Raw genomic sequence first — 19,134 nt, 5'->3', positions numbered from 1 at the left:
TCAAAAGGGTTCAAGGATACCTTTGTGATTCGGAGGTCCGCAGTGCTGCTCTCATCTGAGCTATGACCTCTTCTGTGACCCTCATTTGTGGAGGGTTCTGAAAAGAAAGAAATCAGCATCAGAATAGTGAGAGCACAAGTCCCAATACAGTACTACTGAAAATCCTTCTTGGTGTTACTGGAGGAGATTTGGTTTAGTTGCTTGTTATCTGCACTACCTGTTCTCTTATGAGATTTGGTGGAAGGTGGATAAAGCAGGTTATCTTCATTTGTGGAGGGTTCTGAAAAGAAAGAAATCAGCATCAGAATAGTGAGAGCCCAAGTCCCAATACTACTGAAAATACTAATACCTAATCCAGCCCTAGATCAACTGATGGCTCTTAACAACAGCAGTCCACTGAGGTTGGGGACCACTGAGACCCACCTGCATCCTACTCATTTACAACTATTAAGCACAATCATGAAGACACTTCTGTTTCTTCACAGCTTCCAAGCACTGTCTTTAAATAATACAAGAAGTCCAGCTTTAACCATTATAAAGAAAAAGTTGTAAAAAATGGCACATTTTACTACTTAGCACACTTTGTAAATTACACAACTGTTAAAACATTTGAGAATAAGGTCTTGACCTTTGATTTTTTTCTTTTCTTTCTCATTTGACTCTTCCTCACTGTCAGCCGGGGAGTGACTAATGCTCGGAACAATAGCTGAAGCTGTGTCTGGCAATCCATTGCCTCGTTTCCCCTTTAGCTTGTCTTTCAGCTTGCCAAATGGTGTCCGTGACTTATCTTTCATCGACAGATCAAACATGCTGGCTGTCATGTTGCTCCTCATGAATTGGATATCCACCTCAATCTCATCTCTCTCTTTTTCCTTCTTTCCTGGTTTGGAGTGAAGCTTGTACCATCTGTACAAATAAAGAACAGCAAAGGTTCAGCATCAGGGGCTTAAATATTTCCTACCCACCCTTTCCCCACAAGGTCTCAGGGTGTGTTACGTATAAAATAGTTAATTTTCAGTTCAAGCTAAACAGAGTCAGGTTCTCTGTGTAAGCAAAATGCCAGGTAGGTGTGTAGACTGATATTAGTGGCATTTAGCCAGCAATTTCAATTTCATCTTTTCTGTCACAGGACCTCAAAGCCAGATAAAATGTGTCATGTGTCACATTTTTACAGACTTTGTCTAGAGCTTCATGGTTCTCTGTTAAATCCTTGGAAGTGTGGTTCAATAAAGGGGATTACAATCATGTAATAATTATAAGCACCCTCACAAAACAAGTGTTTCTCCAGAATTGCTTTCTGGGGCCTCCCCCAGAGGATCAATGAGAACCATGCCAAGAAAGGGTTGATTTTTTACTGTAAATTTATCCATTGTTTAGGGCAATGGGTTCCCCCAAATATTCATATAATTTTGCAGCAAGACACAGGAAAGGCTCTGCTACTAAGCCGAGTCCCATGATCGCTTAACAGCTCCACCTAACCTGTGCTGTTATGCTCTGGTATCAGGCAACATCAGCAAGCCTTACTAGTTCATGAGTTATGGTATAAGAGCTCCACAGCATGACCTTGTCCATTTAAGGTTATGCCATGAAGGCATCTGCATAAAAGGTATCAACAGTCAGAGGACCTCTGTAGAAGAGACTGTTTCTGCACTAAAGCCCAAGAAGCATGCCATCTTAGTGTGTCCAACCTTCTTACTCCCTGAAAGGCACCACATGAACCAAGACAAATTCTGCCGAACAGTCTTGAACGGAGCTGGATACAGGAGAGGATACAGAGCTAGAAAGAGAGAAAAGGAGAAAGTCATTACCAGGAAAGCATGCTATTTCTCCCAAAATATGGAATTTTCCGACAATATTTTCAGGAAATTGCATGCCTTAAAAGCAAACATATCAAAACAGGAAAGGAAACAAAAGAGAAGAACTAGAGGAGGGAAAGCACTAGAACACAAGTGTGCGATGTTCTATATTCACATTTTAAAAGCTCATCATTTGGCCCAATTTCCTAAAACAGCGGATAGCATGGTGAAACTATTTCTAGGCAAACTACAGGAAGTTATTGCATGGCTAAAAGATTACCCTTAAAAAACAAAACAAAAAGCACATACAGTACTACCACATCAGGGAAAAGGCCTGTCAGAAATAATCTCATTGACATCTAATTCTTTCAGTACAGGGAAGTGTTTCTGTTTTATACATAAGCATCCAGTCTTGAGATCTGGCAACAGTTTCATCCACATTTCAGATCTCCCTGCCTTCAGACGAAAAAATATTAACTGGTCTGAATTGCATCTTTGCATTGTCTGTCCACATGTTAAGGGTGCGGTGTTGATTAGTGAGCTACCTCTTAATTGATAGATTCCGACATAAACCTTGAAGCCCCAAATTTCATCTGTAAAACTAATAAAGTGCTTCAACTCTGACTTGTGCTGTTTAGTCTAAAAATACAGTGGTGCCCCGCAAGACGAACGCCTCGCAAGACGGAAAACCCGCTAGACGAAAGGGTTTTCCATTTTAGAGGCGCTTCGCAAAACGAATTTCCCTATGGGCTTGCTTCGCAAGACGAAAATGTCTTGCGAGTTCCTGCGGGTTTTTCCCCCCTTTCCCCTCCTTTTTCTAAGCAGCTAAGCCGCTTATCAGCTGATCCGCTAAGCTGATAAGCCGCTATAAGCCGCTAAAAGCCGCTAAACCGCTAATAGCGCTAATCCGCTAAGCTGTCAATGGGCTTGCTTCGCAAGACGAAAAAACCGCTATACGAAGAGACTCATGGAACGGATTAATTTCGTCTTGCGAGGCACCACTGTAAAGTGTTATGAACAAGACATTTGTTTCTAACATACTTTGAATACTTATCATGGCTGTATAAAGCAGTCAAGACTGCCAAAGTAAACTTGGTAAGCCTGCTGGACTTGTTACGTTAAATATTTGAGTATGAGAGCTGCCATTATTCACAGTAAGACAATTTTAAAAGAGTTCTTTACAAACACTGTTTTTGTAATACACTGTGACTTACAGTTTTAAAAACTAGGATGTTTAGCTCAGTCTAAAAATATGTTTGCCAAACAGAAGGGTATTATGAATTCTTACAAATTGTTGCTTTTTGTACTCTTAACACAGATAGCCAAGAATCATGGTGCACAAACACATTTTAATGGCAGGGTTTGTTCTACAATAGCTATGGAAGCAGGCATCGGTGGAAAATTACTATAGCACATTACTTATTTTATCAGTATTTATATTTGAATCTATTGCTCTTCAGATGTGAAACTCAAATATCATTGCTGGCCAATAGAGCTACGTCCCCAACAGCTCACCTGACAGTACTAGATAAATTGCTTGAACAGCACAATGTGGCTTAAAAGCTACCTAGGAACCTGGATTGAATATTGCTTTTGCAATGAACTTACAAAGTGGTTATATTACACAAATCAGGATGGGAATAATACTAATCTGCATTACAGGCTTGTTTGTAAAGCCTTTCCTTCTCCAAGATAACCATGCCCAGCTTTTTCAACTGTTCCTCATAGGACGTGGTTTCCAGACTCCTCACCATCTTTGGAATATGCTGTAGTTCAGGGGTGCAGAACCTCCAGCTCACAGACCAAACGTGACCCACCAGTCCCAGTTGCCCATGAGGCCATTCTGGAGAAGCCACGCTCACCTGCCCAATAAGGGTTGCCATTAAAGTCGGCTCCCATTCAACCATGGCTCCTACTGTCCAAGCTGCAGCTCATTGAAGGCTTGCAAAGGGCTTTGAAAGCAATTCTGTGAAGCTCCTTTGGATCTCTGACATAAGAGAAGGAAAGAAGCAATGCAGGGAGGCTTACAAGGCATAACACTGCCAAAGCCCCTTGCACTCTGGAACGCCAACATGGAACCCTACACAATTTATGTTGGGAGGTAGTCAAGACAACCCATTTGCCAACATTTTGATGTCACAATGGCAGAATGTGATTTAGATGCTGGTTGCCCCACCCACATGTCAAAGTTTTTGGCCCCCCACAGCAAGAAAGATTCCTGCTCTAGTTTGTCTATCTCCTCCTTAAAATGCAGCAACTGGAACTGGACAAAGTAATGAACCCGACTAATCCTACACTGACCACAACACTCTGGCGCATTTCCTCTCTCCCTTTGAAGTTAAAGCATACCCTTATCCGCATTCCTTCAGAAGTCCTGCTATGACTCCCTAAATAAAGAAGGAGCGAACATCAGATGCAACGGGTCATATTTAGGAGGCCTCTCTGGGCAGCGCCTGGCACCAGCCCCCTCCCTCCCTCCACGCATGCGACCTGCGCCCCGGCAGGTAGACTGCCCCTGGCAGCAGGAGCTCCACCAAGGCCCCTCGCTTGCTCGTCCGCTCGCTCTCTCCTCACCGTGTGCATGTAGGGACAAAAATTAAGTAGCTCCATTAATCAGAGTGACTGACTCACCACCTATCTTGTGACACGGGTATGATATTCAGGAACCACCATACCATGTTCTATAAAGAGATGCTTGCAAAGCCAAAACTTTTTCTTCTGGATCTAGGTTTAAAGCATGCATGTCGGAAACAACTTCCAATTAGATTTTCACACTTCTCTTCCACTCTCCCATGCCTAACTATGAGGACCATAAGTAGACCAGGCAAACACTCATTCAAGTCAAACGCCAACTCAAAGAGGTATTTGTTGCTCAGGCTGGCTGACTGCCTCCACCCAACCCTTCAAGAGTGGATACTACTTCTCACCCAGAGATACGCCAATCTTTACACCAAAAGTTGTCCTAAACAGCATGCAAACCACTGCAATGTGGCCACTTCCTATACCTCTTCTCAGAGTTGAAGGAAAATAATCACACAACCTCGCCAACTAGTTCCTAGTGGTCCCTACCAGTAACCAAAGTTATCCAGGCCACCCAAACCTGTCTTTAATTATTACCACAGTAGGGGGGAAGGAGCCATGCCTGAAGGATGCAGGAGAGTCTTAGTGGGACAGGAGGGGGGGGGGAATCACATCTGGGAACCAATGAATCCCTTTGCTTCAGACAGTACATAAGTAGACAAGTCTAAAAAGCCCATGACACAAATTTTCACAATCCTCTAGTGGTTATGATGGCTCATTTGCCAGAAGTAATGTATTTAGCATTAACTTTGGAAGTGTAAACTCTATTCTTACCAAACTAAGCCTCCTAGAGCAAAATATGTATCAGAAGGCTATTGCTTGCAAGCCTGTCTGAATCACTTGCAGCTTCGAGGTCACAGGCACGCTTGAGCCTTGCTAAACATCTCCTTTTCTTCTGGCGTCCGGATATACTGCTCTATCTCACTGTCTAAAATGGGCTCGTCCCCAGTGATAGCAGAATCTTCAAGGCTTAGCTCAGGAGTTCGTAGCCTCTTTGCAGGGTTCAAGACGCAGGGTGGGAGCAAAGGTTTCCGCTTGCTGAACTTCTGCTTCTCTCCTGAGAGGGAGGCCTCTTCTACTGTTGCAGCGCTCTCCTCTATTAGCTGCAGTGGCGCAGCTGCTGAGTTTTCTAGGTCACGGTCTTCCGTAGTATCCACGATGCGGAAGGCAGCCTGTAGAAGCACACGGCGGTGCCGCAGAAGGTCACCGATGTGCTTTGCCACGCTCCGACGGTCCACTTTCAGCACTCGCAACCAGCCCAGCTGAGAAGCCATTTGCAGGAGGATGTTATGCAGCTCCTTCAGTCTCTGGTGGGCTGGCCGGGGAGCCTCCATACCAGCAAGCTTACAGAACTGAGAAAGGGTGCAAGTGAGGCGATCGACAGGCCGGAGAGACTGCCAAGCCAGGAAGGCTGCTGCGGTCACTATGGGGGTGGGGTGCCGGCCGGTCACCAGCCACGTGTCGCTGGCAAGTTCCGCCATCTGCATAGTCCTTGCCACCAGCTGCTCCTTTTCTTCCACAAACTTAGTCGGGACGCTGGGTGAATTCTGGAAAATCTTGAAGCTGGAAAGATGAAAATCAAACAAGCCATTAGATAGACTGCCTTGGGTTGGGAGATGTGGCAGGATGGAGAAGACAAAGAGATGAAAGAGGGACATGAGCAAAATAAAGCATCCTGTGAAAGGGCAAAGGGCAGAAGGCCCTGCATTTTCCAAGGACACCAAAAAGGCAAGCTGAGCAGCTTGAATCAAAAAGGCAAGCATCTTCCATTAACCAGCACTATATGGACAGCACTGAATTTACACTCTTCCTAACTTGTGCTCAACAAAATTCTGTTTGTTGGCTTCTTGCCCTTAATGATAATAGGAAGGATTTCCAAGCAATTCCGGGATTGGTAGCAGGAGAAGAATTCACAATTCTGAGAATTATTTGTTTAAAAAAGGAAGTTTGCTGCCCCTGTGGCTAAAGAGAAAAGCCTGGAACTGCCTGAAGTGCCTCAGATGAAATCTCAGAAATCAGGGAGCTGGAGTATACATGCACATATGAAAATACCCATTTCTTCCATGATGGAAGCACACAGCACATACAGGGTTCCCACATCCAAGCACTGACCACATCCATCCCTGCTGAACTTTAAGAAGCTTGCTGTTTCATCGGCCTTCCAATCAATATACCACACAGTCCGTATGATACTTGTAAATTCTGTCTCTGAACGATGGAAACTGCACACCAACTTTGAGAAGTATTGTCAAGGAAAGGGCATAAGAACTTCAACATACCTGTTGAGGTGGGTTTTCACCATATCCATCAAGCTGAGAGTAGGCACATCCAGTGCCAGTTCCTTCAGGAAGCGTAGATAGGTCTTTGCAAACAACTCCTTGTCTCCATAGAGCAGCAGGCAGACTGTGCCCATGGTCAGGGGCCAGTTGTGCTGGCGGCAGGTCACAAAGACGCAACAGCCCACAAGCATCTCCTTCTTCTCCAAGCTGACTAAACTGAAGCAGGGACGTTTGATTGCCTGCTGGTAATAGGACACGGCTGTATCTTCAAACAGAGAAGGAAGGCGCAGAACTTTGCAGAGATCCCGAACACGTTTGACTCCTGTGGGGGAAAATACCACAGCAGTACTTAAGAAATGTTTCCACATACACATTTATCAGTGACAAATCTAACCGCAGGGTAGGTCTTTGCCTGTATGAAGCTGCCCATATACTAAGATAATCTGTGGAGGCTCTGTTTCACATGCTCCCACTTTCAGAGGTTAGACGGGTGGCAATCATGGAAAACATATTTTCAATTGTGGTAGTGTAACTGGAGCGTCCAAACCAAGCCTACTTTGGCTTTTTTTGGATATTATGGAGAACTTTTTTAAATGAAAGTCTTTGGGGGCTCTAATTGAGAATGGCTGCTAGTATTGCTGTTTCAACTTCATAGTTGATTTTAATTTGGCTTTTAGGTATGTATTGATTTATATTTTTTTGCAGCTGTACACACAATTATAATGGCCATTTAATGGTAATGGAAACAGACTGGTCCAGGGTTAACTAGTCTGTCAATGATTCAGCTGAGATTTGATCAGGCAATCAAACTGAACTCTGGACTCTATGCACCTCTAAAACTCTAAAATAGGTTGTTTTGATGTTGGTCCCACAGCAAATAGGTAAGACTGTTTTAAAAATGCAACTTTCTCTTTGCTTTTAGAAAGTGGAACAATGCAGCTCTTGTGGATGACAGGCACATTAATTTCCACAAAGCATCAAAAGAGTAGTGCAGAATACGTACCTCGCTGTACACAACGGCTCGTTTGCTCATTCTGACCAGTACTCCGTGAATATGTGACTTCTATGAGATAAAAACACAGATATCAGCCAAACTTTGGTCCAAGCTCTCAAACATGCACCCATTTTTAAACTGTTGAATGGTGTAGGGCCTGTCTATATTTGAGAACTGCTTGCAAGTCGTATCTCAAATCCTATGTCTTTGTAAGATACAAAGAGTTTTCAGCTATTTTGCTATTCTTAGCCTCACCTTGTAAATGTTCTTCATCAGCATATGTGGTTGTGAGAAGCCCTTCAGTCAGAATGAAGCCACAGTCTGCACACACCAGCTGGTTCTGAGCATAATGAGAGTCCTCTACAATTTCCAAGGAGCCACAGTCTGGACACTTCTTTTGGCTCGACATCTTAGCAGCCTGAAAGCATAAATCAGGTCCACAGTTGGTCACTGATATTTTGGTATTATTTAATTAGAAGAAGAAGAAGAGGAGGAGGAGGAGGAGTTTGGATTTGATTTCCCGCCTTTCACTCCCTTTAAGGAGTCTCAAAGTGACTAATATTCTCCTTTCCCTTCCTCCACCACAACAAACACTCTGTGAGGTGAGTGGGGCTGAGAGACTTCAAAGAAGTGTGACTGGCCCAAGGTCACCCAGCAGCTGCAGGTGGAGGAGCGGAGACGCGAACCCGGTTCCCCAGATTACGAGACTATCGCTCTTAACCACTACACCACACTGGTTGTCCATGTATTACATTTTCCGTATATCCCACCTATCCTTTGAAGAGCTCAAGGTGGTATAATGGTTCTCTTGCCACCCAATTTTTATTCTCACAACAACTCTGTGAAATTAGTTGGTTGTATTACTACTACTGGGACGCAGATGACGCTGTGGGTTAAACCACATAGCCTAGGACTTGCCGATCAGAAGGTCAGCTGTTCGAATCCCCATGACGGGGTGAGCTCCCGTTGCTGGGTCCATGATCCTGCCCACCTAGCAGTTCGAAAGCATGTCAAAGTGCAAGTAGATAAATAGGTACCGCTCCGGCAGCAAGGTAAACGGCGTTTCTGTGAACTGTTCTGGTTCGCCAGAGGCGGTTTGGTCAGGCTGGCCACATGACCCGGAAGCTGTACGCCGGCTCCCTCGGCCAATAAAGCGAAATGAGCACCGCAACCCCAGAGTTGGTCACAACTAGACCTAATGGTCAGGGATCCCTTTACATTTAGTTATTACTACTACTACTATTAATAGAGTTTATATACCATCCTATACCCAGGGCTTTCAGGACGGTTCAAAGAATAGTATCAACCTAACCAGTTGGAATTACCCACAGAATTGTTGATTTTTTTTTTTATCATTTACTAAGTATTAAAGTATATCAAATTCTATTCGAAAACCACAGTCACTGCCGGGATGTTAGAAGACATAATAGGACAAAAAGTATGGAGAAGACAGAAAAACAAAGTCTTTTTATTTCCCTCAAAATCAAGGTGTTTCCTAGCTTGAAGGCCTACCATACTCTCACATTTGAAAAGTATCATCATAAAATCAGTCTAAGGATTCTACAATACAGCATTACATTTCTGAAAAGAGCTACAAAGACTACCAGAGATTTGTGGGGGCTCTGTCTTCAGTTCTGATATGCAGAATGCAGCTTTGATTAGGAGGGGAAGGAAACGCTCTCAAAGTACTCAGCTCAAATTACATAGGGCCTGATCCTGTCTTGTCATTGGAAACTACTGTATTTTAAGACTGTTGGTGGGGGTGGGGTGTCACACTTTGTCCAAAACTGGAGGGAGCCAGGATGTGGGGCTTGCAGTTTTTCTCTCGCATTTGAAGCATCACCAGCATTTCCATTAGAGTTTGGTGCTAAGAAAACACCTAACACCACAAACACTTTTCTGGTGGCCTGGCAAGACTTGCCCTACAGCCATTCGCTAAACAAGTGCTTCGTAATTTTAAAAAAGGGCACGGAGACAAAGTTGTTGTGGAAAGCTCCTCCTTTGTTTCTCCAGAGGCTCCTAAAGGCAAGTGAATAACGCCAGGGCAAGCTGGAGTGCGGGAAAGGGGAAGAGATGTGAACTGCTGGCTGGTTAGGGGACACAGAAAAAAGAGGGGGAAACTGACTTGTGTGATTTCGATAATGGTAATGTAAAAATTGGGGTTTGGCTTTTGCTTCCCAACACCCCCATGGGACTCTGAGTCCCCTAAATTCATGATCGGCCAGAGAAGAATGGATGGAGGCAGAATCCAGTGGAAAGCAAGGCAGATATTTATTTTTCTGTTGCAACAGAGTCCCCTCCTTCCAAGGAGGGAGAGACCATCAACAAAAGTGTGCAGCAACCTTGACATTGCCCAACCCCCTTAGCCAAAGAGCACCCCAAAATCGTCATACATAGATCATAGGAGGAAAACCCTGCCTACCAGGATACCTGATAATGGTCGCCGATTGCATTACCTGGGCAGCCTGGTCATTCTTTCGTGATGGTTACTACTTTAGTTCCTGAAGCCAGGTCACAGGCTCACCCTATTCAGACACCAATAGACCCTTAAGGCAGGATTTGCAAGCGAAAAGGCAATGGGGAGGCTTTCCCTATTTGCCTCCCTCACTGCAGAGGAGTATTTGAGGTCACGGAGAGTCAAAAGGGCCTCAGGATTGCTCTCCCGCACTATTTCAGACACATGGTTTAAATATATACATATGTGTGCATTGATCCATATTTAGTCTATATTGGAGACCTTAGAATTCTTCTAACAATGGAGAGGCGGAGGATTGATGGCGGTGCTCACAGAATCAGCGGCAGGTGAAGGGGGTTTCTGCCCACGCCGCTCGCGGGTTGCATGCCCTCCCCAAAAATCCCCCCCACCCCCCCAAAACCCCGGCCTGGCTCCTAGACAGCCTCCCAGGAGCCTCTTTCCCCCTTTCCGCGGACTGACTGACCTTCTCGCCGCCGCTTTCGCAACACCGGAAAAAGCCGGGGGAGCTTTTTCAAGAGGGCACCCGCTCCTTCCGGGCAATCCCCATGGCAACGGGGCAATCGGGCCCAGACGCGCTCCAACGCTAAGCGGCCTCCGGAAAGAAACAAGGGAGCGCAGGACAAAGGTTCCGCCGGAGCCGCTCAGCTCGAGGGCGTCAGAGATGCGGCGAGCCAGCCTTTTCGCCAAGGCTGGAGCATTTGGGTCTGGACTGAGGGGTTGTCAGATCAACGGGAAGGAGCTGAAGCTCCAGCCTTTTAAGCTCCTTTTCTCGGAGTTTATTCTTGGAACTGAATAAAAAATATATATTAAACAACAACACCAGGAAAGCTGAAGACTTCCTTTTCCATCTTTGTAGTAAATCGTCTATTAGCAGCCTCCCTTTGCCTCATTTTCACTCCATCTTTCCTGATCTTTCCTTTGCATTTTTCATTTAAAATAAGTTCCCCTTGGAATACTTGTAGATTTTTGAGTGGGTGAGACACCAGCTCCTTATGTAATAGGGGGAAATGTTAATATCAACACTTAGGACTGGAGACATACTCTGCAAATCTAGCCATGTTGACTCAGGTTGTAGCCTTAAACTGGATTCAACCAAAATCTACCTTTCTGTGACTTAAATCTAGTCTTGCCCTCTTGGGAAGCAGAGAGCAAGTTTCTGCCCTGTTCTTTTAGGGTGTTTCAAGAGTGCTATGTGAAAGTACTGTCATGTTCTGGATAGAACAATCAGACCGATCATTTAGCACTTTGATAATAGCTTCAGTGCTGTGCAGTTCCGCATGCTGTGGTTGTGAAACTGGCACCACATTTCCCAGACCTGATAAAATAATCCTAGCAGCAAAATGCTTCCACTTTGGGGGAACTGATGTTTATTAACAGTCAAACAGCTAAAACCTAAAACATTTGGTAAACCTAAAACATGGGTAAACAACAATTCTTCCAACAGCAAGTGGAACCTGAAAGTTTTACTGTGTGGTTGCAATTGCACAACTGTGCTATATGGGACCTGTGGCATCTCCAAGAGAAGTATTACAAGACCCTCTCTTCCCTTCCTAGCCTAACTTGCACAAGCCCTCAACCTTCAGCAACCCTCATAGGAAGGAATGGAGGACTATAGAAACTTACATATGCACACACCATATACAGTTATGAGCCATGCACTGCACACAAGGGAATTTAATGCTACGTTATTATGAACAAAATATGGATGAGCAATACTCAAACCAGCAGATGGCGGCCTTACTTTACACTTGGTGCTCTCCCTAAAAGTTGCTACATCACATTTCTAGAAATTTGTCCATGGGACAAAGGTGTTAACCAGCTTAAATCTGATTTTTGTTGCAGCAGGGGACCCCAAAATTCCAAAATACAACAAATTCAAAAACGTTCTCATTTAAGCAATGCTTGAAATCTTGGAGGGCAGGGGGACAAGGGACAAGATTTTTTGAGGTTATAGGTGGAGAGGCAGTTTTGCACCAGTCCTGGCCTCTTCTGATAAACAGAAACACAATTATGCGAGCAACAGCAAAAAAGCAATGTGTTGTATCCAACATTAGACCTACTGAGAGTAGGCCCATTGAAATGAATCAATATGACATACGGTATTCCCAGCATAGCTGTCAACTTTCAGATTTGAAAATAAGGGATCAGCAGCCTCGAAAATAAGGGATCAGCAGCCAAAATAAGGGATCAGCAGCCTCACCTGTCCCAGGCACTCCTGTCTTCCACTGCTTCCCACAGTTTGGTCAAACTCATGCTGGTAGCTTCGAGAACACTGTCCAACCATCTCGTCCTCATGGTTCAATGTTACTAGTGAGCAAAGCTACCCAGTCAGGATTTGAATCTTGGTCCTAACTTTTGGTTTGTTTGTTTTTTTAAAAAAATATTTATTGAGGTTTTGCAAAGACATAAATTTACCAAATACAAAAAAAACATATGAAAAGAAAAAGATAGGAAAAAAGAAAACATACAAAAATACATACAAAAGAAAAAATAAAAATACAAAATACAAAAAACAAAAAACAGATAAAAAAAGAATTAAAAACAAATCCATTTTTTATAACTTAAAACTCCTTAACTTGTTTCCTTGACCTCCCCACACCTCCCCTTTTTGTATTCCCATTTACATAATCAAATCAGCAAATCCTTACCCACTTTCATTTATCTTAACTCTATATCTTAACATATTATAACTCTATATTTTCATCCATTATCAATTCATTTTTGCATATTCTTATTAACTTTGTTGCTAATGCCACTTATTTTCAATCCAACATCATTTTAGCATTCATTAATTTTACAATGTTTCTGCAGATAGTCTTTAAATTTCTTCCAATCTTCTTCCACCAACTCCAGGTCTCGGATTCTGCCAGTCATTTCCGCCAATTCACCTTCATCTGCCACTCTTCCAGGGTGGGTAAATCTTGTGTCTTCCAATACTTTGCAATAAGTATACTTGCTGCTGTTGTTGCATACATAAAGAAAGTTCTATCCTTCTTTGGCACCAATTGGCCGACTATGCCCAGGAGAAAGGCCTCTGGTTTCTTCAGAAAGGTATATTTAAATACCTTTTTCATTTCCTTATAGATCATCTCCCAGAAAGCCTTAATCTTTGGGCACGTCCACCAAAGGTGAAAGAATGTACCTTCATTTTCTTTACATTTCCAACATTTATTATCGGGCAAATGATAGATTTTTGCAAGCTTGACTGGTGTCATGTACCACCTGTATATCATTTTCATAATATTCTCTCTTAAGGCATTACATGCCGTAAATTTCATACCGGTGGTCCACAACTGTTCCCAGTCAGCAAACATAATGTTATGACCAATGTCTTGTGCCCATTTAATCATAGCAGATTTAACCGTTTCATCCTGCGTATTCCATTTTAACAGCAAGTTATACATTCTTGACAGTATCTTAGTTTGGGGATCTAACAGTTCTGTTTCCAATTTTGATTTTTCCACCTGGAAGCCAATTTTTTTGTCCGAATTGTAGGCCTCTCTTATTTGATAATAATGAAGCCGGTCTCGCTCTTTATCTTTTAATTTCTCAAAACTCTGCAATTTCAATTTGTCTCCTTCTTGTTCCAATATTTCCCAATATTTCGGGCATTTGGCCTCCATATTGAGCTTTTTCCGAGCCTTCGCTTCCATTGGTGACAACCACCTTGAGGTCTTGGTCCTAACTTTTGGGGTTAAGTTTCTATTTAGCTGTCCCATTAATACTGACAAACCGTATCTCCCATTCATCTCTCAGATCCCCTTGTAAATCTAAAGTACTGACATCCTGCAGTAAAAAAATTCCCTAAGTTAATTACACATTGTGTGAAGGTAAGTGTGTGAAGCTACAGCATTCCTACTATCAGCTTCAGTGACACATTCTCTCTCTCTCTCTCTCTCTCTCTCTCTCTCTCTCTCTCTCTCTCTCTCACACACACACACACACACACACACACACACAGTAGAGCACCTCCGGCCCAAAGGCAGAAAGCCCAGCCAGCAGCCAAACGAAGCCTCAAGCGGTGGTTCGCACAGCGCAGCAACCCAGCAAAGGGATACAGCAGCAAGGAAAACCACACCGTCACCTCTGGGCTGGGAAGCGCTGAAGCAAAGGTGAGTCCCCAGGCAACGCGGCTGATTTGATCGGCACAAGACATGCAAGCTCCACCTGCCAGTCGTTCTCAGACTCCTTACTGGTGAGCAAGGCAGTTGAGGAGCCTCCCTGGCCGGCAGGGAGGGAGAGGAGCTGCTTCCTTGGAAACCCGGGAAATTTACAGGATATCAACAATCCGGGACAGCAGCGGGAAACGGCGCTGGAATAAGGGAGTTTCTCGCCAAATAAGGGAAGGTTGACAGCTATGGTTCCCAGTGCTGTTTTTCTAGAAAATGAGGTGCTGGAACTCACCATGAACTCCTCCCTTGTTCTCTTATAATGCAATGGTGCTCACCTGAGAGGTGACGGAACTGAGTTCCTGTGAGTTCTGGCTAAAAAACCCCCTCTGCATCTTCCTATAGAGAGGAGGACAGATCAGGTGAGTTGTGTAGCTGCTGTCCAAGTATTAACTGGTGCTGGGCAAATTCAAGGCCTCTGCACTCCCTTGTGGTTCATTATCTTTAATCCATGCTTGGAACGTACAACCTTCAAATAGAGGATTGTCCTCTCTAATGCAGCACACAGGGCTACCCTAGTCTGCTTAGTTTTGATGCCACAATTATGGAATGCCCCACAGCAGGGCAAAGGTCTCTTCAGTTCAATTCCTACTGACCTCACCGGGCAATGGAAGTATCTGCCAAGCCATTCAGGGAAAGGTAAACATTCTGCTGCTGTTAGATAGATGTTGAATGTAGCAGACCATTTTGAATCATGCTGCACCTTGAGCACACCTAGCCCCAATGAGGACAAGCAATTGGAAGCTTAGGTCTTTATTGGCAAAACATTTGATCACATGCTAGGATTGAGATATGTCCTCTTTTGAGTCGGTGGAGGAAGATTGCAAGAAATTTAAAGACTATCTACAGAAACATTGTAAAATTAATGAATGTTAGAAGGATGTTGGAATGAAGTTATGTGGTTTTAGCAGAAATGTTATAAGGGTCTAGGAAAAAATAGACTGTTAATTGGTGAAAGGAGGGAAAGTAAACTTACATTATATTAAGATAAATTACAGAACAAAAAGTGGAAAAGATGGAAAGGATTTGCTGAAATAGTTAACTGAACTAGAATACAAAAAAGGGAGGTGTGAGGAGGTCAAGGAAACAAGCAAATGAAAGACAAGTTATGGGAAGATTAGCTGTGTTTCTTCTTCTTCTTCTTCTTCTTCTTCTTCTTCTTCTTCTTCTTCTTCTTCTTCTTCCTTATTGTGATGTGTTGTTTTGTTCTTGTTTGATATGGTGTTTTTACTCTTTCTTTTTGTAACCTTTAAAATTTTAATAAGTATTATTTATTAAAAAAAAGACATATGTCCTCTTTTGGGGGTCCTACATGGCCATCCAGTGTGGGGTGGGATTTTACATTTTAAACCCAAAGTCCTGGAATTTGGGTTTAAAACAAGAAGTGCATGGGCAGCTCTGGCTCTGGTGTGAGCTGCTCAGGCGCAGCAGCAGCGGAGGGCCGATCGGGCAATTGCCCCCCAAAATAAAATAAAATAGTTTGTGTTATGTTCCACGTCCAGTCTCTAGCGGGCTTCTGCTGGATGTGCGTATTTTAGTTCAGAACGAAGCAAAGCAGGCAAGCCTACAGCATGCTTAAGAAAGCAATAGCTGCTGTTGCAGGGCTGTGCCCAAGAGATATTAATGAGACTCTCAGACATAATAGCTTGTAGTTATAGCTCAGTGAAGGGTGAGCTGGTGCAAAGCATGCTGTTTTGACAGGGGTGGAGACCATGTTGACAGTTATTATATAATTATGTCGTCAGCACAAAGCACTTGGTTTCTGAATCATTAAAGAGATGTCCTAAACCTGGTATTCCCGCAGGTATAGTAGATGACAGGCTGGAAAATAATTGGAATGAAGCCACCATGTGATTATTGACGTCGTGATTTCATCACATCAGGTCCTAAGGTACAAGGGATCTATGCTAGGATTGACATATGTCCTTTTTTGGGGGTCCTACATGGCCATCCAGGGCAGGGTGGGATTTTACATTTTAAACCAAAAGTCCTGGATTTTGGGTTTAAAAAAAGAAGTGCATGGGCAGCTCTGGCTCTGGTGTGAGGAATGCCTGCTTCTTAAAACCCGTAACGCTTCATGTACAAACAGCTCTCACAATAGAAGTTCCAGTTGCATATGAAGCCCTTTTTCTTTCACACTTTGGAATTACCATGATGAAATCCAGTCCTTGTACAGCAGAGAATCGTTTCTATCAGTATGGACCTAGGAACCATTCTGATATAGTGTGCAATAATGTGAATTATACATACAGCATTCTTCACTTAAAGGTTGTGAAGATACGCAAAGAAACACAAGTGTTCTCACAAGTTTAAATAACTTTATTTTTAACATTACACAAGGACGAAGGTCTTCGTAAAAAAAATAAAAATACCCAATGGGATTAAGTAACAAGAGTAACAAGGTAGAATATATACATTCAGATCCTTCAACATTAAGCACTGAGCAAATGTTTGCACGAGGGGAAACATCCCTCACAATGTACCACACTTTTCACAAAATTCAGCATTTCGATGTCAGGATTGCGTAAGTCACAGATACTCATTAGAAGGCACAGATTGCAAGGTATCCTTGCTGTGTATTGCCCAAATCTCATCAAAATGTATACAACTGAGCAGACCTCTATATGAAGAATGGTCAGCTGATTTTGCCCAGTGACAATACTCCCTCTTGCATGTGGCACACTGTGCTACCAGCTGCAGCCCTGTGGTCCCTGGAAATTTTAGGTCAGGTTATAAACTAGAAGATTGTCACAATCTGCTGGAAGCTGGTCCTGTACTATCTCTATTAAAACGCTCAACACTATTTGTTACTAGATCCATTCCTACTGAATATGAATTAAACACAAATGTCCACTGTACTTTGGGACCATATAACCATCAGGAATAAACATTTTCTAGTACATAGTAAAACTATATTTCAATAAAATACTTGTTCCCAAAAGCATGTGCCAGTGTGCCTATGGCTCCAGCAGGAGCAAAGAGACATGAAGCCTCTTAAAATAAAGTTTTTAAAAAGCAATTTGGTTCATTTAAATGAGATATACAAGCTTAAAAAGGATGCCCAAGTATCTAAATGCTGGTTTTACACGCAAGAAGTTTGCCTTTACAGACTTTATGCTCCAGCTATTATGGAGCCACAGATATGTGAAAACACCACAGGCCCTGAAGATTTTAGATATGGTAGACAACATTTCCTCCCCTTTCAATCAAGTCTCCAGTTGTTTTAGTCTGCAGCAGAAATCATATTGCAGTAATTCTGACTATTCACATCTTCCAGCAATTTATGCAGCAGCATAAACAGAATCTTTTGTAACTGAGGAAAGTGTCGTCTGACTTCAGAAACTGTTCATACAGATAGAGAAACTGGAACCAAAACAGGCACAGCGAAGCATGCACACATACAGCTTTGTGCTAAGCCTCTCTTATAGGGTTGAGAAACATGTGGTCATCCAGATACCTTTGGGCTCCCAATGGCCATCCGTGAGGAGGATGGGAGTCGAGTCCAAGCACACTGGGAGGGCCAGATTCCCTATGCCTGCCCTACTTATTCCTCCTAGTTGGTTTGAGCTACCAACTTATTCACATGAGCTTGAGCTCGAAGAATGTTAGGGGCTTCTTCCAGAACTCTGACAAGCAAGTTATCAATGTAGTCTTCCAACTCCCGCACCTGCTGATCTCGCTTTGCAATCACATCTTTCTGCTTCAAGACCAGCTGGATCAGCTCGCTGTGTGTCAGCTGGCCATAAGCGTAGGCGGGATCTGAAGGATCATATTTCTTTAGGAAGGAAGAATGAACAGGTTAAAGTCATTTTGATATCGAGCACTGTTGTAAGGGTGGCGTCAAAGGATCAGAAGGAAGGTATAGAAACCTTTGGTTTCAGGGATTACTGGGGAATCCCAGGAATGATGTCAGAGCAAAGAGGTCATCTGTCAAAGCATCTTAAAAGCTACTGAAGATTCACAAAAAACTAGAATTTCAGGATTTGCCAGTAAGTACTTTTATGGCATGCAGACAAATGTGCATACAAGGTTTCTGTACGCCTGCCTTCAACTATTTCTTCCCAGTAATAAACATGGAAAAGTGAAGATAAGACCCTCCTCATAACATGCGAAAAATACTAAATAAATACAAAGCAGCAGCAGTAGTGGTTGTTTCAGTTAAGTGATAATAATTCAGGTTCTGTGCTCAAACACCAAACAGATCATTTGCAATATTAGTTGGAGGCACTAAATCACTAAACCTTGCTTATCTGAAAACAAAAATCCCTTTCAGGCCAATGTCCTTCGGCAGCGGCGTAGCGTGGGTTGTCAGCACCCGGGGCAAGGCAAGTAATTTGCGCCCCATAACCCGGGGCAAGGCAAGTAATTTGCGCCCCTAACCCCTAACCTGCCGCCACTGGGGGCACGGTTGCAACGCAGTGTGGGGAAGAGAAGAAGAGTAACTAGCAGGAGAACCTTGATTTCCCTCTGCAGCTCTGTGGGGAAGGAGGGCGCAGACTGGGCTCCTTCCTCGCCACAAGATCCTGGCTGCGGGGCGCAATTCGGGAGGCTCGGCTGGCCGGGCCCAGGCCCCGCGGGGCTCCTCCGCGCTCCCCTCCCCCGGCCAGGCGGCGCCTGCAAAGGCTGCGGGTTCCGCTGCGCCTCCGTCTCTCTTTCCACTGGTAGCGAGAGCGGGTGGGAGGAGGCCACCCGGGAGCCGGAACCGGGCGCCAAATAAGGAGAGCGGGGCGGGCCTGGATCCTGGCCTTGTTTGGTGCTTCCCCTCGGCCGGTGGCCCAGCCAAGCCCGCGGTGGCGGCGCGGCGATGCCCGCGCAGGGGGGCGCCCACCCCTCGGCCCCC

The 19,134-nt window shown here is 44.0% G+C and overlaps 1 protein-coding gene across 1 annotated transcript in view; it reads right to left on the bottom strand.

The window, feature by feature from the left end:
• LOC309331837 (uncharacterized protein) overlaps window positions 1–19,134 on the bottom strand; it is a 52,975-nt gene continuing 33,841 nt past the window's right edge. The window contains 9 exon segments of the mRNA XM_081844343.1: window positions 1–97; window positions 849–906; window positions 1,689–1,777; window positions 5,151–5,939; window positions 6,656–6,977; window positions 7,659–7,718; window positions 7,905–8,067; window positions 12,326–12,445; window positions 17,866–18,069. Coding sequence (XP_081700469.1) covers window positions 5,231–5,939; window positions 6,656–6,977; window positions 7,659–7,718; window positions 7,905–8,067; window positions 12,326–12,445; window positions 17,866–18,069 — 1,578 coding nt within the window. The 3' untranslated portion in view covers window positions 1–97; window positions 849–906; window positions 1,689–1,777; window positions 5,151–5,230.

This window comes from Podarcis erhardii (genome assembly GCF_964252035.2).
Source record: "Podarcis erhardii genome assembly, chromosome: 16".
Classification (NCBI taxonomy): domain Eukaryota; kingdom Metazoa; phylum Chordata; class Lepidosauria; order Squamata; family Lacertidae; genus Podarcis; species Podarcis erhardii.
Note: the sequence above shows the minus strand (reverse complement) of the source record. Positions and strands in the feature narration are given on the sequence as shown.